The sequence below is a fragment of the Dipteris shenzhenensis genome, chromosome 14 (assembly GCF_047967505.1).
Source record: "Dipteris shenzhenensis isolate YYH24624 ecotype China chromosome 14, Dip_SZ_1.0, whole genome shotgun sequence".
Taxonomy (NCBI): Eukaryota; Viridiplantae; Streptophyta; class Polypodiopsida; order Gleicheniales; family Dipteridaceae; genus Dipteris; species Dipteris shenzhenensis.
Window position 1 is genome coordinate 14338185 of NC_141609.1, and position 13620 is coordinate 14351804.

A 13620-nucleotide genomic window follows, 5' to 3' on the forward strand; every position below is an offset into this window, starting at 1 on the left:
ATGAAGTTTTCCACAAGCTTCCTATACAAGGTCACATCCACAAAAGTTAAGTCCCCATAAGCTATGTTTTGCCGTCCATGTGAGTTTTAAGAGGCTCCTGCGTTTTAGAGCTCTTCAGACTATCCATAAACTATTTAATCCTGGCAGAGAATCACTTTCCCTTTGAGCTGCCATACCTCAATATCAATGCAGGAATGCATCAGTCCTACATCTGTTGGCTCAAAGAAATTTCTGCATATAATATGGATTAGATCAGCAATTCTTTCGTAAATCCATAGGCATGCTCGTTTTGGTTGACACGAGAGTTAGTTCCATTTCTTTACCTTTCTAAATTCAAAGACCTTAATATAGAGACACGCTGGATCTTAAATTCTTAATTTTGATTGGCTTGGCTGTTTTCTTTTATATCAGCATTAGAGTACGATTGGCATCCATTCCGTGTATAGACTATATCTTTCTGGCATGCAGTAGAAACCATTGGAGCAAGATATAGAATGAAGAATTCATGACACAAAAGGGCTCTCCTTCAATGAGCATATTACAATAAACCTCTCTTGAGTAAATGGTGTTGGTATAGAGCAAGCACAGCAACAAAGGATGCCAATAAAATTAGAATGTTTGTCCCCTTAAAGTGTAAAATCAAATCTCACAGAGAGGAGAATGGTGATGAATATATGAATGCATGGAGTAAGAAAGCTAACCATCTTTTTATGCGTTCATGTAGCTCCGACGTGTAACTTAAAACTAGCAGGTGTATGCACATTGGCTGAGTCCATATCATATGCAGGCTAGAAAGTAAACTAAACTAGACAGATAGTGGGGATTGGGGATTATCTATGCATGACAGGTTAGCTATGTAAACTGAAACAAGTGTTGTTTTTTTAAGATTTTCAACAGTAGAATAAGGAATATTTGGTAGGTTGTGCATTAGAATTACATTTTGCTAACCTACTAATTGACCAGTTCAGAGTTTGAATATGTTTTACGGTCATCGCAGGAATGCGTAGCAGAGATAATTCGATGTGCCAAGCAGAAGAATATCCCTTTAGTCATCGATGGGGTATTGATTCGTCACTGACATAACTGAAGGATCCTAAAGTTTTTGTGATCATAGTGACCAGCAAATGGAGTCAACCATTGTGTGCTTTGTGAGAATTTCAGAATTGTAAAATATGACATGTTTTGCAGGATGGCTTGTTTCTCATCACGAATTATCCGGATCTAGTTTGTGGTTACCCTTTGGCAATATTAACCCCCAATCTAAATGAACACAAACGTTTGGTTGCAAAGATGGAACTTGCCAAAGATGGTAATGATCCAAAGAATTGGAGGGATGTTACAAGTGAAGATCTTCCAGGGCAACTAAAAGCACTTGCAAGAAAGTAAGAAATCCAATACTACTTGTTTTGGAACTTTCAATTGAGTAAAGTGCAGTTACATGTTTATGCATAGATATATTGGATCTGGTTACTTGATGTAGTGCTACTATCTATAAAGAAGCTCCTTGCCCTGAAATTCTCTGCTTGTAACGTTTATCACTAGTGCAAGATTTAGTCAACGAAGCAATCAATGCTCGATTCCTTAAAACTCCACGAATGTGGCAGAGCAGAGCAGTCTACCCAGGGAGAGGCGCTTATGCACATTATGTGCGTTTCTACTGCCTCTTCAGAGATAGCTATGGGGTTTTGTCCCGATTCCTCTCCTATCCAGATTAAAGATGCTTGGCAAGCTTCATTCATGAGGTAGTTTGGCACCGCGAGAGGATACTTTGATCACGGAGACAAGAGCAGACCTCTTCCTTGGCAGGCCCCGCTCAGAGCTCTATCATAGAGTTCTTTCAGCCATATCACATGGACTCCCTTGAGACGAGACCTCGACATGATCGGGACCCAGAGTGAGTGACTCGACAGCTCAGACAGAGGACGGGCGCTCAGATTACACTTGGGGATATTCCCTCCATGTTTCGCGTCAGAGCATGGCCGACAAGGTTTACTGTAGCCCTTGTTAGGCATCGAGTGGTCGACAACACACTATCACTAACTTCATGCTTCCAGTGCCTCATCCACCCCTGATGTCTTGATGATGATGATGATGATGTTGGTGATGGTGATATGATTGCTATGTAGTCGACCACCGACATGACTATGTTGTACTCAGTATTTAGTACTACCATTCTACCTTTTTTTACATTCTACATTGGTGTGGATGCTTGTTTAATAGCTCCACCCTCACAGCTCACTTGTGTCACGATTTTCACAGTCTCATAGACCCATCGGTCTTCCGAAGACTTTAATAAACTTTCTCTCTCTCTCTCTCTCTCTCTCTCTCTCTCTCTCTCAGGCACATTAGGACTCAGAACCAACAGGCTGGACCCCCCTGTAGGTAATTTATTTCATGGAGAGAAGATTACAAAGTACAAGATTTGCAGCTCACAGGCTGATTCACATACGTGAAAATTCAGATTACAAGGAAAGACGAACTCTCTACTCTTGGCAAGTGCCAAGTGTCAAGATTCTAGCCACTATCTAAACTTAGGCCATGGGTTGGGTCTTTTGGGTCCTTCCAACTCCCATGGTCAATTTGCTTTGGTAAGGTTCTTTCTTAGCTCCTTAAGTATAGGGCATTTTTACCCCCCTTGGTACCTGCAACAATTCAATGAAGCACACCACCATGGCACCCATCAACTTTAGCTTTTGCATGCAAAAATAATCTCTAGACTAATCCTAGTCTGTGTGGACATCCCCACCAAGCAAACCAATACGATTAAGGAGCTTTGGCAAATGGTCAAGGCGCCTTAATTATAACCAAATGTTGGAATATCTTGGTTGACTAAAGTCAACCCTCTTGAGAAACTCCTCCTTCTGTTAGGAGCCTCATTCCTGTAAGGCCCTTAGCTTGAGAGCGCAAGAAATAGCCTAGCACTTGTGCTACAAAAAGAAAGAGAAAGGGGGTGAGCGGGAAACCCTATTGAACTAAGCGAGAGAGAGAGAGAGAGCCTCATCCGTATGGCCACCAATAAGCATCTGACTGGAGCTTCCTGCATACAAGCCCGAGACCCCTCTGATACACTTGTCTGAAAAGCCTAAACGCTGCATGGTGCCCTCCAGGAAAGACCACTCCACCCTGTCGTGTGCCTTCTCAAAATCCAAGAGAAGGATAACAAGAGGCTACAGCTCCTCCCAGGCCCGATCCAAAGCCTCCCAAAAGGTGAAGATGTTGTCCGGCATATTGCGTTCCTAAACAAACCCTGTTTGCATGTCATGGATGATGTCAACTAGATAGGGTCGCTACCGCCGTAGACTCAAGATGATGGCTAAGATCTTGCATCTAGTGAAATCTCCATTACAGCTAAAAACTCTCTCTCTCTTAGAGTTGAACGGATGTTGCTCAAGCCGTTTTTCTTTTCTAAGATAAAACTAGTAGCTAGTTATGCATCTAAATAAACTGGGGCTGAGCTGATATACCCCCAACGACTCTCAGTCTCTAACTGATGTTGATGATTTTGGTGTGTATTTTTTCTCCCATAGACCCGCAAGGTCTCCTATGGACATTAATATATCTTTTTCTTCTTCTTTTCTCATTGAAACCATTACAAACAGCTCTCTCTCTCTCTCTCTCTCTCTCACACACACACACACACACACACTTTTTTTTTTTTGGTGAAATCTTATATTTCTGTGTGGGAAACCCCAAAAGAGGTACACACACACACACACAGAGCATACTAGGGCCCAGGACAAATTGTCAGGCTGGACCCCCCCAAGGATTTTATTCATGAAGAGAGAAAATGATTACAAGACGTTCTCAGCTCATAGCTGTGAGTTACAAAATCCAAAACGCAGCTCATAGCTGTGAGTTACAAAATCCAAAACGTGAATCCTTTTTTACAAAGAGCTAAAGCTCATTCATTTGGTAACATGCCACTTGTCAAGATCACTAACTAATTTATAGTGACATGCCACAAAGGGCAAAGCTTTAGGGTCTTCGTAGCCCTTGGTCACATGGACCTCTCCCGGCTGCACATAGAACTCGAAAGCGCCTGGGTTCTCAACCCCGCTTGGTACTTGCAATAATAAACTAAAGCGCACAACCATGGCATCCATTAAAGGTTAGTGCTTTGCATGCAAATAATGATCTGTGGACTAATCCTAGTCACTGTGGGCACCCCCACCAAGCAAACATGTGGGCAAAACACGTAGGGCACCTACCCCCTCCCCTACATAGGGAAGCGTGGTCTATGAGACTCAAATATCCGAGACCCTGTCCTTAGAACACAATTCTTGGTCGACCGAGATCAATCCTCTTGGTCGTAATTAAGGGGCTTGATCATTAGTCAAAGCGCCTTAATTATGGCCAAGTCTCTCCAACCGAGGTTGGCGCATCTTAGTTAACAAAGTTAACTCTCTTGGCGTAAGCTAAGTCTCGTTGACCGAAGTCAACACTTTCTGATTGGAGTTAGCGCCTTGGTTCTTTGGCTAACTGTGGTTAACCATCTTGGCCGAAGTCGAGTCTCCCTAACGGAGGTTAGGCTTACTTAACCGAGGTTAAGTATCTTTGACCGAAGTCAAGACTTTGACCAAATGAAAGTAACTCTTTGAACGTAATTAAATAAATGAAGAACTTATTAATCATGATCAATAAATTATCAACTTATGCTTTGACTTTGGAATATTTATAGCTTGGTGATATCCCCTCGGCTTCTATTCAATTGACCTCAACTGAAAAGCTTCCTTGTAAACATCCAAAAGCTGTGGATGATCAGACAACATGTCTTCATCCATCCACTTGCATCCAATGTCGAATAATTCTTGAATTTTACAAGGTACCTGTAAAATTCCTTGCCCTCAGGGCCTTTGCGTACAATATGATACACAATCTGCTTTGGCTGAAGGACCTCCTCCAGCTCGTCCACTTCTGGTAGCCCCTGAAATTTCTTTAGAAGACTCACATGAAAGGCATTGTGAATCCTCTAATGCTCTGGAAGTGCCAACTTGTATGCAACTTCATTAATCTCTTATGTAACCCTGAAAGGGCCAAGTGTCTGGGAGATAACTTTGCATACACCTTTTGTTTTCCTTTTAGCTTGCATAGCTTAGCCTTCTTGAACTTCAAAAGCACCCAATCCCCTTCCTTGAGATCTAACTGTCTCCTATGCTTATCTGCAGCTCTTTTATGCTTTTCTTGAGACCTTTCAATTGCTGTCTAGACTTGGCTGAAAGCTGTTTGGATCTCTAACAAACTAATCAGTTGCAAATATTTCATCTTTGGTCCTCAGGATAGGTGGCAGAATCACCTTCCCATAGATGCCTCAAAGGGTACTTTCCATGTGGAACTGTGAACTGTATTATTGTAAGCAAACTCCACCAATGGTAGGTACTTTTTCCAATCTGAACCTTGGTCACCCACGTAGCATTTCAGCAAATCCAACACTGTAGAATTTGCTACCTCACTTTGACCATCTATTTGGGGATGGAAAGAAGAAGAGAAATTCAGATTCGTCCCCATATTATCAAATAGAGCTCTCCAGAATAGACTGGTCATTCTGAGATCTCGGTCACTGACAATGGACTTAGGCATACCATGATGCTTAAAGATCTATGCCATGAAAAGCTTAGCCATATGATCTACCTTTATAGTTTTGCGAACCGAAATGAAATGAGTTTGCTTACTGAATCTATTAATGATAGTCCAAATCCCATCATTCCCCGACTTTGATCTAGGCAAATAAAAAACGAAGTCCATTGCGATACTTTCCCATGGTGCCAGAGGCACGGGAAGAGGTATAAGTAGGCCAGGTGCCTTCCGTTTATCATATTTGACCTTTTGACAAGTTAGGCATTCTGTGACAAATTGATGTATATCTTTCCACATCGTTCGCCAAAAGAAATACCTCTCTAGTGCTTGAGTTGCTGCTGTAATTCCTCTATGCCCAACATAGGGAGGTGCATGGCATTCCTCCAAAAGCTTTTTCCTCATCTCCTGGGTGATGCATAGGCAGTCATCTTTAATTAGATACCCATCTTTCAGGGAATAGTGACTAGTGGACTGCCCCTCTTGCACTTGCTGTAAAATCTCACCAAAATCTGCATCATTAGCATATTATTCCCTCATGTCTTCCAGATCCCTATGGTAAGCAATAGTCACATTGTTCACTCGGGGTCATTGAGACAAGGCATCTGCCACTCTGTTATGAGCTCCCGGAGTATGGACAATCTGAAAATGATACATTGACAGCATATTTGCCCATTTCATGTGCTTCTCGGAGAGCTTTGTCTGAGTCAAGAAATATCTCAAACTTTGGTGATCTGTCTTAACTGTAAAGTCTGCACCCAAAAGACAATGCTTCCATGTATGGATGGCATGAATTACAGCCAGCAACTCTTTCTCATAGATTCCCAAATATCTTTTTGCATCCAAGAGTATCCTGCTCTCACAGACCACTACATGACCATTCTGATGCAATGTAGGCTTAACAGATTCCCCACAGGCATCACAATCTACATCAAATGGCTGATACAAATCTAGAACTATCAAAATCGGCTCTGTCGTCAACTTCTCTTTGAGTGTGGTGAATGCTTTCTTCTGTGGAATACCCCATGTGAAAGCTGCATTTTTCTTAGTAAGATCGTGGAGTGGAGCTGCTATGTACGCAAAATGCCTGATAAATCTTCTGTAGCAAGAACACAGGCCTAGGAAACTACGGACTTCATGCACAGTCTTCAGCTCTGGCCATTCTTGAATGGCTTGGTTCTTTGCCGGATCCATCCGTATCCCATCATTGGATATTATACGCCCCAAATAATGGATCTCTTCCAGGAAGAATTCACTCTTCTTGCTGTTTGCATAGAGCTGGTGATTTAACAACTCTTGGAAAACTCTAGCAAGATGTTCCTTGTGCTCTTCTTCAGATTTAGAGAAGACAATAATGTCATCGAAGAAGGTTTCTGTGAACTGTCTATAGGGTTGAAAGATGCGATCCATCATTCTATTGAAAGTAGCCGGGGCATTAGTCAATCCAAAAGACATCACCGGATACTCATACAACCCAAAAGTAGTGCGAAACGTTGTCTTATGCACATCCTGAGGCTATATCCTCACTTGGTGATAACCACTCTTTAAGTCTATCCTGCTAAAAACTGAAGCCCCATTTAACTGATCCCGCACATCATCGATGCGCGGAATTGGGAACCTGTTCTTGATGGTCATTTTGTTCGATCCGTGGTAGTCGACACACATACGATATGAACCATCTTTCTTCTGTACAAGCAGTATAGGGGAGCCAAAAAGAGATGAATCAGCCCCTTGGACAGCAAGTCTTGCACCCGGGCCATAATTTCTTCTCGCTGAGTTGCATTAACTCTGTATGGGGGCCTATTAGATGGCTCACTACCATGAATGAGTTCTATGCCATGATCTTCAGGTCTCTCAGGAGATAACTCCCCTGGCAAAGCATTAGAAAAGCAATCTTTAAAATTTTCAAGAAACTGAAATTTATTTTGATCTGTCTCACTTATTTCAGCATGCATTTCAACGTCTCTCTCTTTTACAAAAACCATGTAAGCTGAAACTGCAAGATTTATTCCTTTGTACAAATTCCAACATCCTCTCAAGAAGAGTTTACTTCACTACCTTGCGATGGAACCAAGGCATACCCAAAACCACATCGTGATGTTTCAGTGGAGAGATGAAGTCGTCCTGATCCACATAACTTTGTACATGAAGACGGAGCTTCCCTATTAGGGGAGTGATTGGCACAGGGTGCCCACAGAACATCTAGTCAGCATCCAAAGGCCTGCCCAACTCCTCCGTCTTTATTCTCAAACTTAGGGCTAAATCCTCTGATATAAAGTTATCTGTAGCCCCGGGATCAAACAAATTAGCACTTGCTGGTCTCTGATCTTGCCCCATGATAGCAACAATTCCCGTTCCTCTGGGTTTGACACACGACCCAGTACATCTGGAATTCCTCCTGCCATTGGTTTGTGCGGTCCTCGTGGCTTCTCTGCCTCTTTTCCCTTCGGATTTGAAGGTTTTTCTGGGCACTGGGTAGCCACATGCCCCTCTTTGCCGAATCTAAAGCATTTACCCTCTTTTCTGAAAGTTTCAATCTGTTTAGGGGTAAACTGTGACCTTCCCTTATAGGGCTTTTGTACTTGGTTTCCCCTCGGCTTCTGAGGCTTAAATCCCCTCTTCTGAGCCTTGGGAAACTCTCGTCTCATACTTGGGGGTCACTGGCTTTTTATCCCCCAGTCTTCTTGCCCGTAGTGAAGGCACAGTAGTAGGATCTTGCATATACACAAGACTAGCCACATTGGAAATTTTCCAAACTAAAGGCACCATCAAATTGCCTTATGAATTGCATTGCCTTCTCGGCTTGACCATACTGGCCATTGTATGTGGCAAATCTCACTGACTTTCCACCATCTTTGAACTCTTTAGTCTTTGCTCTCTTGCCAGACTTCTTCTTCTTCGTATGCTTTGGCTTTGATGATCCTGAAGAAGAAGATGATGACAAGGATAAAGAGGTAGAGCTAGAAGAAGACGACGAACTAGATGAACTATGATGATGCTTAGCCTTTTTCTTCTTGGAAAGAGAATCTTCTCTTTTCCTCTTTTTGCTGTCCTTATAGCGAGACTTCTTACTCTTTCCCAATGCATCATCTGTGGAAAGAGGAGTATGACTCAAGGATCTCTTTTTGCCCATCGCTTCCTGATTTGCTCCATGGAGGGAGGCTTCTCTGGCTCTTCCTCAAAGAGAGGTTGTACCAGCCTACGAAACAAAGGTGAGAAAACATGTGTGCCTCAGGATCTATGGAGCTCTCTAAGGTGGATGGAACCTATGTGGAAACATGATGAAGAGAGTGCTCATGACATGTACCTTAAGTCAATTAGGTTCCAAGATAGATTAGCTTGGACTCATAAATAGAATCTTGAGTGAATGTGCATTTCTTCTATTCAACAATACATGATAGGCTTCTTATATAGAGAGAGCCCTTAGAATAGTCAACACTTGTGGGATCCTCTGATCCACATCTCTTCTTGTGGATATCCTTGATCCACATCTCCACATCATGTAGTCCACATCCTAGGGTGGCTACTTTAATACATTCCTATACCATATCTTAGCCTCTAATATGTGCTCATGGCACCATATCTCAACACCTCCCCTTGGTGCCATGATCCATTGGCTACCGCAAGGTGGTCAGATGTGAGTTTACACTCCATCACCTCCCCTTGGTGCATACCTTGCTACATAAGGTGGTCAAGTGTGGCTTTTACATGTCAATACCTCCCTTGAGTGCTTTCATAGCTACTCTTAGGTGGTCAGGTTTGATTTACAAACGTATGGGCTAAAGGTGACAAGGTTGTTGCTTCTCAATGCTTGATGTTGATGGCGTTCTCTTCTTTGCTTGATGTAGCATGATGTATGATGCTTTGTTCTACCATGTGCCTTAATGCTATATGTGTGGATGCCATGTTCTGTGTTATGGTCATCTCACGCATTTGTGCTTTTGGCATGCATTGGTTTTCCATTTGTTGCAAAGGTCTTACCATGAGCTTCCTTTTGCTTCAATGGCAGTGTCTAATTGCTAACAATGATTCTGACTTGACAGGCACGTAGAGCTCGAAAAGGCGATCACTTTTCCTTTCCTTTTTGAAGCAAATGCAAATTCCTCTTGGATTGCAAGTTATGGCTTGTCGAAGTTTTATGAAGAGAGAGTGGGCATGATGTGGCACAAGGATTCATATGCTGCTTACAAATTGTGCTTGGCAAGGGGTTAGTGTGCTGAGGTGGCCCTCTGCCACGTGGCAATCTTCTGACCCAACTAAGCTAACCCAAGGCTGGATAAACTTAACCATGGTCTCACTGAACTATGCAACTGAACCTAATCATAGTGAACCTTTAGCACAATTAATTTGACCACCTTATCTGCCATGTGGCATTTCCACGTGGCCTAAGGTTTGAAACCTTTGTGGAAATCTGCAATGCGACGGGGATGTCTGTGGAGTCGCCGCCGCGAAGAAGGATGTGAGCTGCAAGTTCGCGACACTTTTGGCGTTTACAAGCTCTTCTGAGCTCTTCGTTCAAAGGTAGGCTAAGGCAATCGTTGGCTGACCGTGAGCCGCTTGGAAGATGCTGCACGTTGTCGTTGTAGGAGCTTAGAGATTGGGAGCTGTTGAAAGTAGAGGCATGGAGCTTGAGCTTGCTTGGAGATGAAGCTGTGGGTCTGGCATCGGGAGTGCTGGTTGCATGGCGTAGCGGGCGCTGCTGTCGGTCGTGGAGGCATCTAGAGAGATGCGGCTGGTTGGACGTAGATGGAGCTTAGGCGCTGCCTGTGAGTCGATGGAGAGGTCTAGAGCCGTCACGTCTGCTTGTTTTAGAGAGTCGTTGTTGCTTTGTCGTAGGAGGTGCCCGTGAGCAGCCCGTTGGCACTGGAATGTAGAAGACGCAGCTGACAGTGGAGCAGCCGTCGGAGGTGGTGTTGTGGATGTAGTCTGAATGTTGTGGGCTTGTTGGCTTGTCAGTGGAGCATAGAGTTGATGGAAGGAGCCGTTTCGTTGCTGATGAGCGGCTGTTGACGTTGATTGGAGAGGCCGATGTGCCGTTTATGGAGCCCTGCGCTAGATCTATTGTGCTAGAGCTGTGACGAGCTCATAGGAGCCGTTGACCATAGCTGCCCAAATCAGTCATTGGGCTTTGGAGTGCGGTAGATGCTTGTGTATTGGACTATTGGAAGAGAAGAGCTGCCTGAGGTCGGTGAAGGCGTTGATGCCTTCCCTGCCACTTAGCTTTAGTTGAAGTCTGAAATTGTGAGAAGAATTGGAGGCTTTCTTCATGGTAGAACAAAATCTCTCTCTCAATCAAACTAGAAGCTATATTTTGATATCTCTCTCACAAAGAATACTCAAGAACAACACTCTCGATCTAAAAGTAAAAGTAACCTAGGAGAACCCATGAACTCCTAAGGCAAGCCTATAACTGATCTAGGAGACTAGACCTAAGCTCTGATACCATGAGAAAACATGCGTGCCTCAGGATCTATGGAGCGCTCTAAGGTGGATGGGACCTATGTGGAAACATGATGAAGAGAGTGCTCATAACATGTACCTCAAGTCAATTAGGTTCCAAGATAGAGTAGCTTGGACTCAGAATGTGCATTTCTTCTATTCAACTATACATGATAGGCTTCTTATATAGAGAGAGCCCTTAGAAAACTTGTGGGATCCTCTAATCCAAATCTCTCCTTGTTGATATCCTTGATCCACATCTCCACATCATGTAGTCCACATCCTAGGGTGGCTACTTTAATACATTCCTATACCATACCTTAGCCTCTAATATGTGCTCATGGCACCATATCTCAACAAAAGGGTCACTTCTGGCCTCTGCTATCTAAGTAATCAGTTCTCTGTAAGCATTCTCTTTATTTGTCTGCATACCCTCTGCATGCTGTACCTGATCAGACCCTGCCATTCCCTCATGGGATGATTGGGCATGCTGCTGTGAAGCCATCACTGCAACTTATCTTAGATTTGTAAACTCTCACACACACTGTGTATGCAACTGATACACTCAGCCTTTACTTTTCAAAGAGAAGATACCTCAACAAGAGGTGTATTGCATTCACAACTTGTGCCAGTAATAAGTTATCAATTCAAAGCATAACGCCTTTTCTGGCTGCTGCAAAAAGCACTCAGAATGCATCTGTTTCCCATTCTTTGTGCACAAAGGCATGCATTTCTTTTTCTTCTGCAAATCTCTGATTTTCTGACAGGACAAGACTGACAGGTAGGTGGAAACTGATGGCATAAACTGTCTCTGCAATTGTCTCTTTTTCTTTTTTTTTTAATAGTAACTGGATGAGTAACCGGTTGGTTTCTAGTCTGGTTAGGCAAACAGACTAGTTAGCTTGTAACTGAGCCAAACTACAGGTTGGTTAACTGGGCCAAGCTGGTCTGGTAGGTGGCAACTGATGGCATAAACTGTCTCTACAATTGTCTTTTTTTCTTTTTTTTAAACAGTAACTGGATGAGTAACCGGCTGGTTTCTAGTTTGATTAGGCAAACAGACTAGTTAGCCTGTAACTGAGCCAAACTACAGGTTGGTTAACTGGGCCAAGCTGGTCTGGTTAGCTGTAACTGCCTGGTTAGCTGTAACCAAGGTTCACTAACCATAAGTCAGCCACCTCAGCTGACACATCAGCATTCTGCACATGCTATGACACGTCAGCCCACACGTGTGCCATGTCAACCCGCACGTGCACGAATCTGCCACATCATTGTCTCTGTAGGACCATATTCCAGATAGACCGTGTCGTCTTTTGGAAGTACACGCGACGCCAAATAGGTCTTCATCTCCTGGGCACCACGTCGATTATTCGGCAGCAAGCACCTACACGTATGCAAGGTAGAAGGTCGTTGACGAAACGATGTCACAATCGACCAAGCCTTCTTTCAATTCGCAAGTTCACGTCTTGCAAGACCTGTGTTCCCTCAGTGCCTTGATGCTACCTTGTATTGCACATAGAGATGGCAACGCGTATTTCTTAGAGTTCCGGTCGGGCAGCTTGTGTGGCTATTCGCAAGCATCAATCCAACGCTTTGATGAACATAATCAAAAGCTTCGATGTTACCCACGTAGGCTACACACTATCCATAACGCGTTCTCCATTTATCGTAGTGCATTGTTTGCTCAAGGCATCTCTTGGCTTTTGTCCATCGTGGACATCCCTAACGACAATTTGATCATAGAGGCAATTAGCGCACATTCGTCACCCCTTACTTCTACTGGCATGAGCTTAAATGCCCACGCGATGTCCAACAAGGCCCCAATTGAAATCTCCATTCCAGCTAACAGCTCTCTCTCTCTCATTGAAACCATTAGAAACAGATCCTTAGACAAACCAACAAGCCCAACTGTACTAGGATTTGGATATCTGAAGAGCTCACTCCGACCTAACTCAAACAAAGGGCAAATGAACTTATCAAAGTGAAAGAAGCAAGGAAAGAAGATAAATGGGCAGTTTATCAAGACGGGCAAGCACTCATTAGAGATTTCAAACCTAAACCCAAAGACTTTGAGTCTTAAACTGATGTATTCAGACCACCCTTAATATAGTACTTGAATGTAGTTATGCTATAATAATTTGGGGCTGAGCTGCTATACTCCCCATAGACTCTCGGTCTCTAATTGATGTTGATGATTTTGGTGTGCTTTTTGTCCCATGGACCCGTGAGGTCTCCTGTGGACGTCAATATATCTTTCTTTCTTTCTTTTCTCTCTCTCTCTCTCTCTCTCTCTCTCTCTCACCGCACACTAGGGCCCAGGACAAATTATCGGGCTAGACCCCCCCAAAGGATTTTATCCATGAAGAGAGAAAATGATTACAAGACGTTCTCAGCTCATAGCTGTGAGTTACAAAATCCAAAACGTGAATCTTTTTTACAAAGAGCTCAAAGCTCATTCATTTGGCAACATGCCACTTGTCAAAATCACTAACTAAACTATAGTTACATCTCACAAAGGGAAAAGCTCTAGGGTCTTCGTAGCCCTTGGTTACATGGACACCTCCTGGCTGCGCATAGAGCTCCAAAGCGGTTGGTTCCCAAGCCCGCTTG

General features: G+C 43.4%; 1 protein-coding gene across 2 annotated transcripts in view; it reads left to right on the forward strand.

Moving 5' to 3' along the window:
* The window catches only part of LOC147894233 (pfkB-like carbohydrate kinase family protein), an 83809-nt gene that overhangs the window by 48802 nt on the left and 21387 nt on the right, over positions 1-13620 (forward strand). For both annotated transcript variants that reach the window (XM_087384783.1, XM_087384784.1), the window contains exons 6-7: positions 998-1060; positions 1189-1382. In XM_087384783.1, coding sequence (XP_087240909.1) covers positions 998-1060; positions 1189-1382 — 257 coding nt within the window. The remainder of the gene's footprint in view (positions 1-997; positions 1061-1188; positions 1383-13620) is intronic.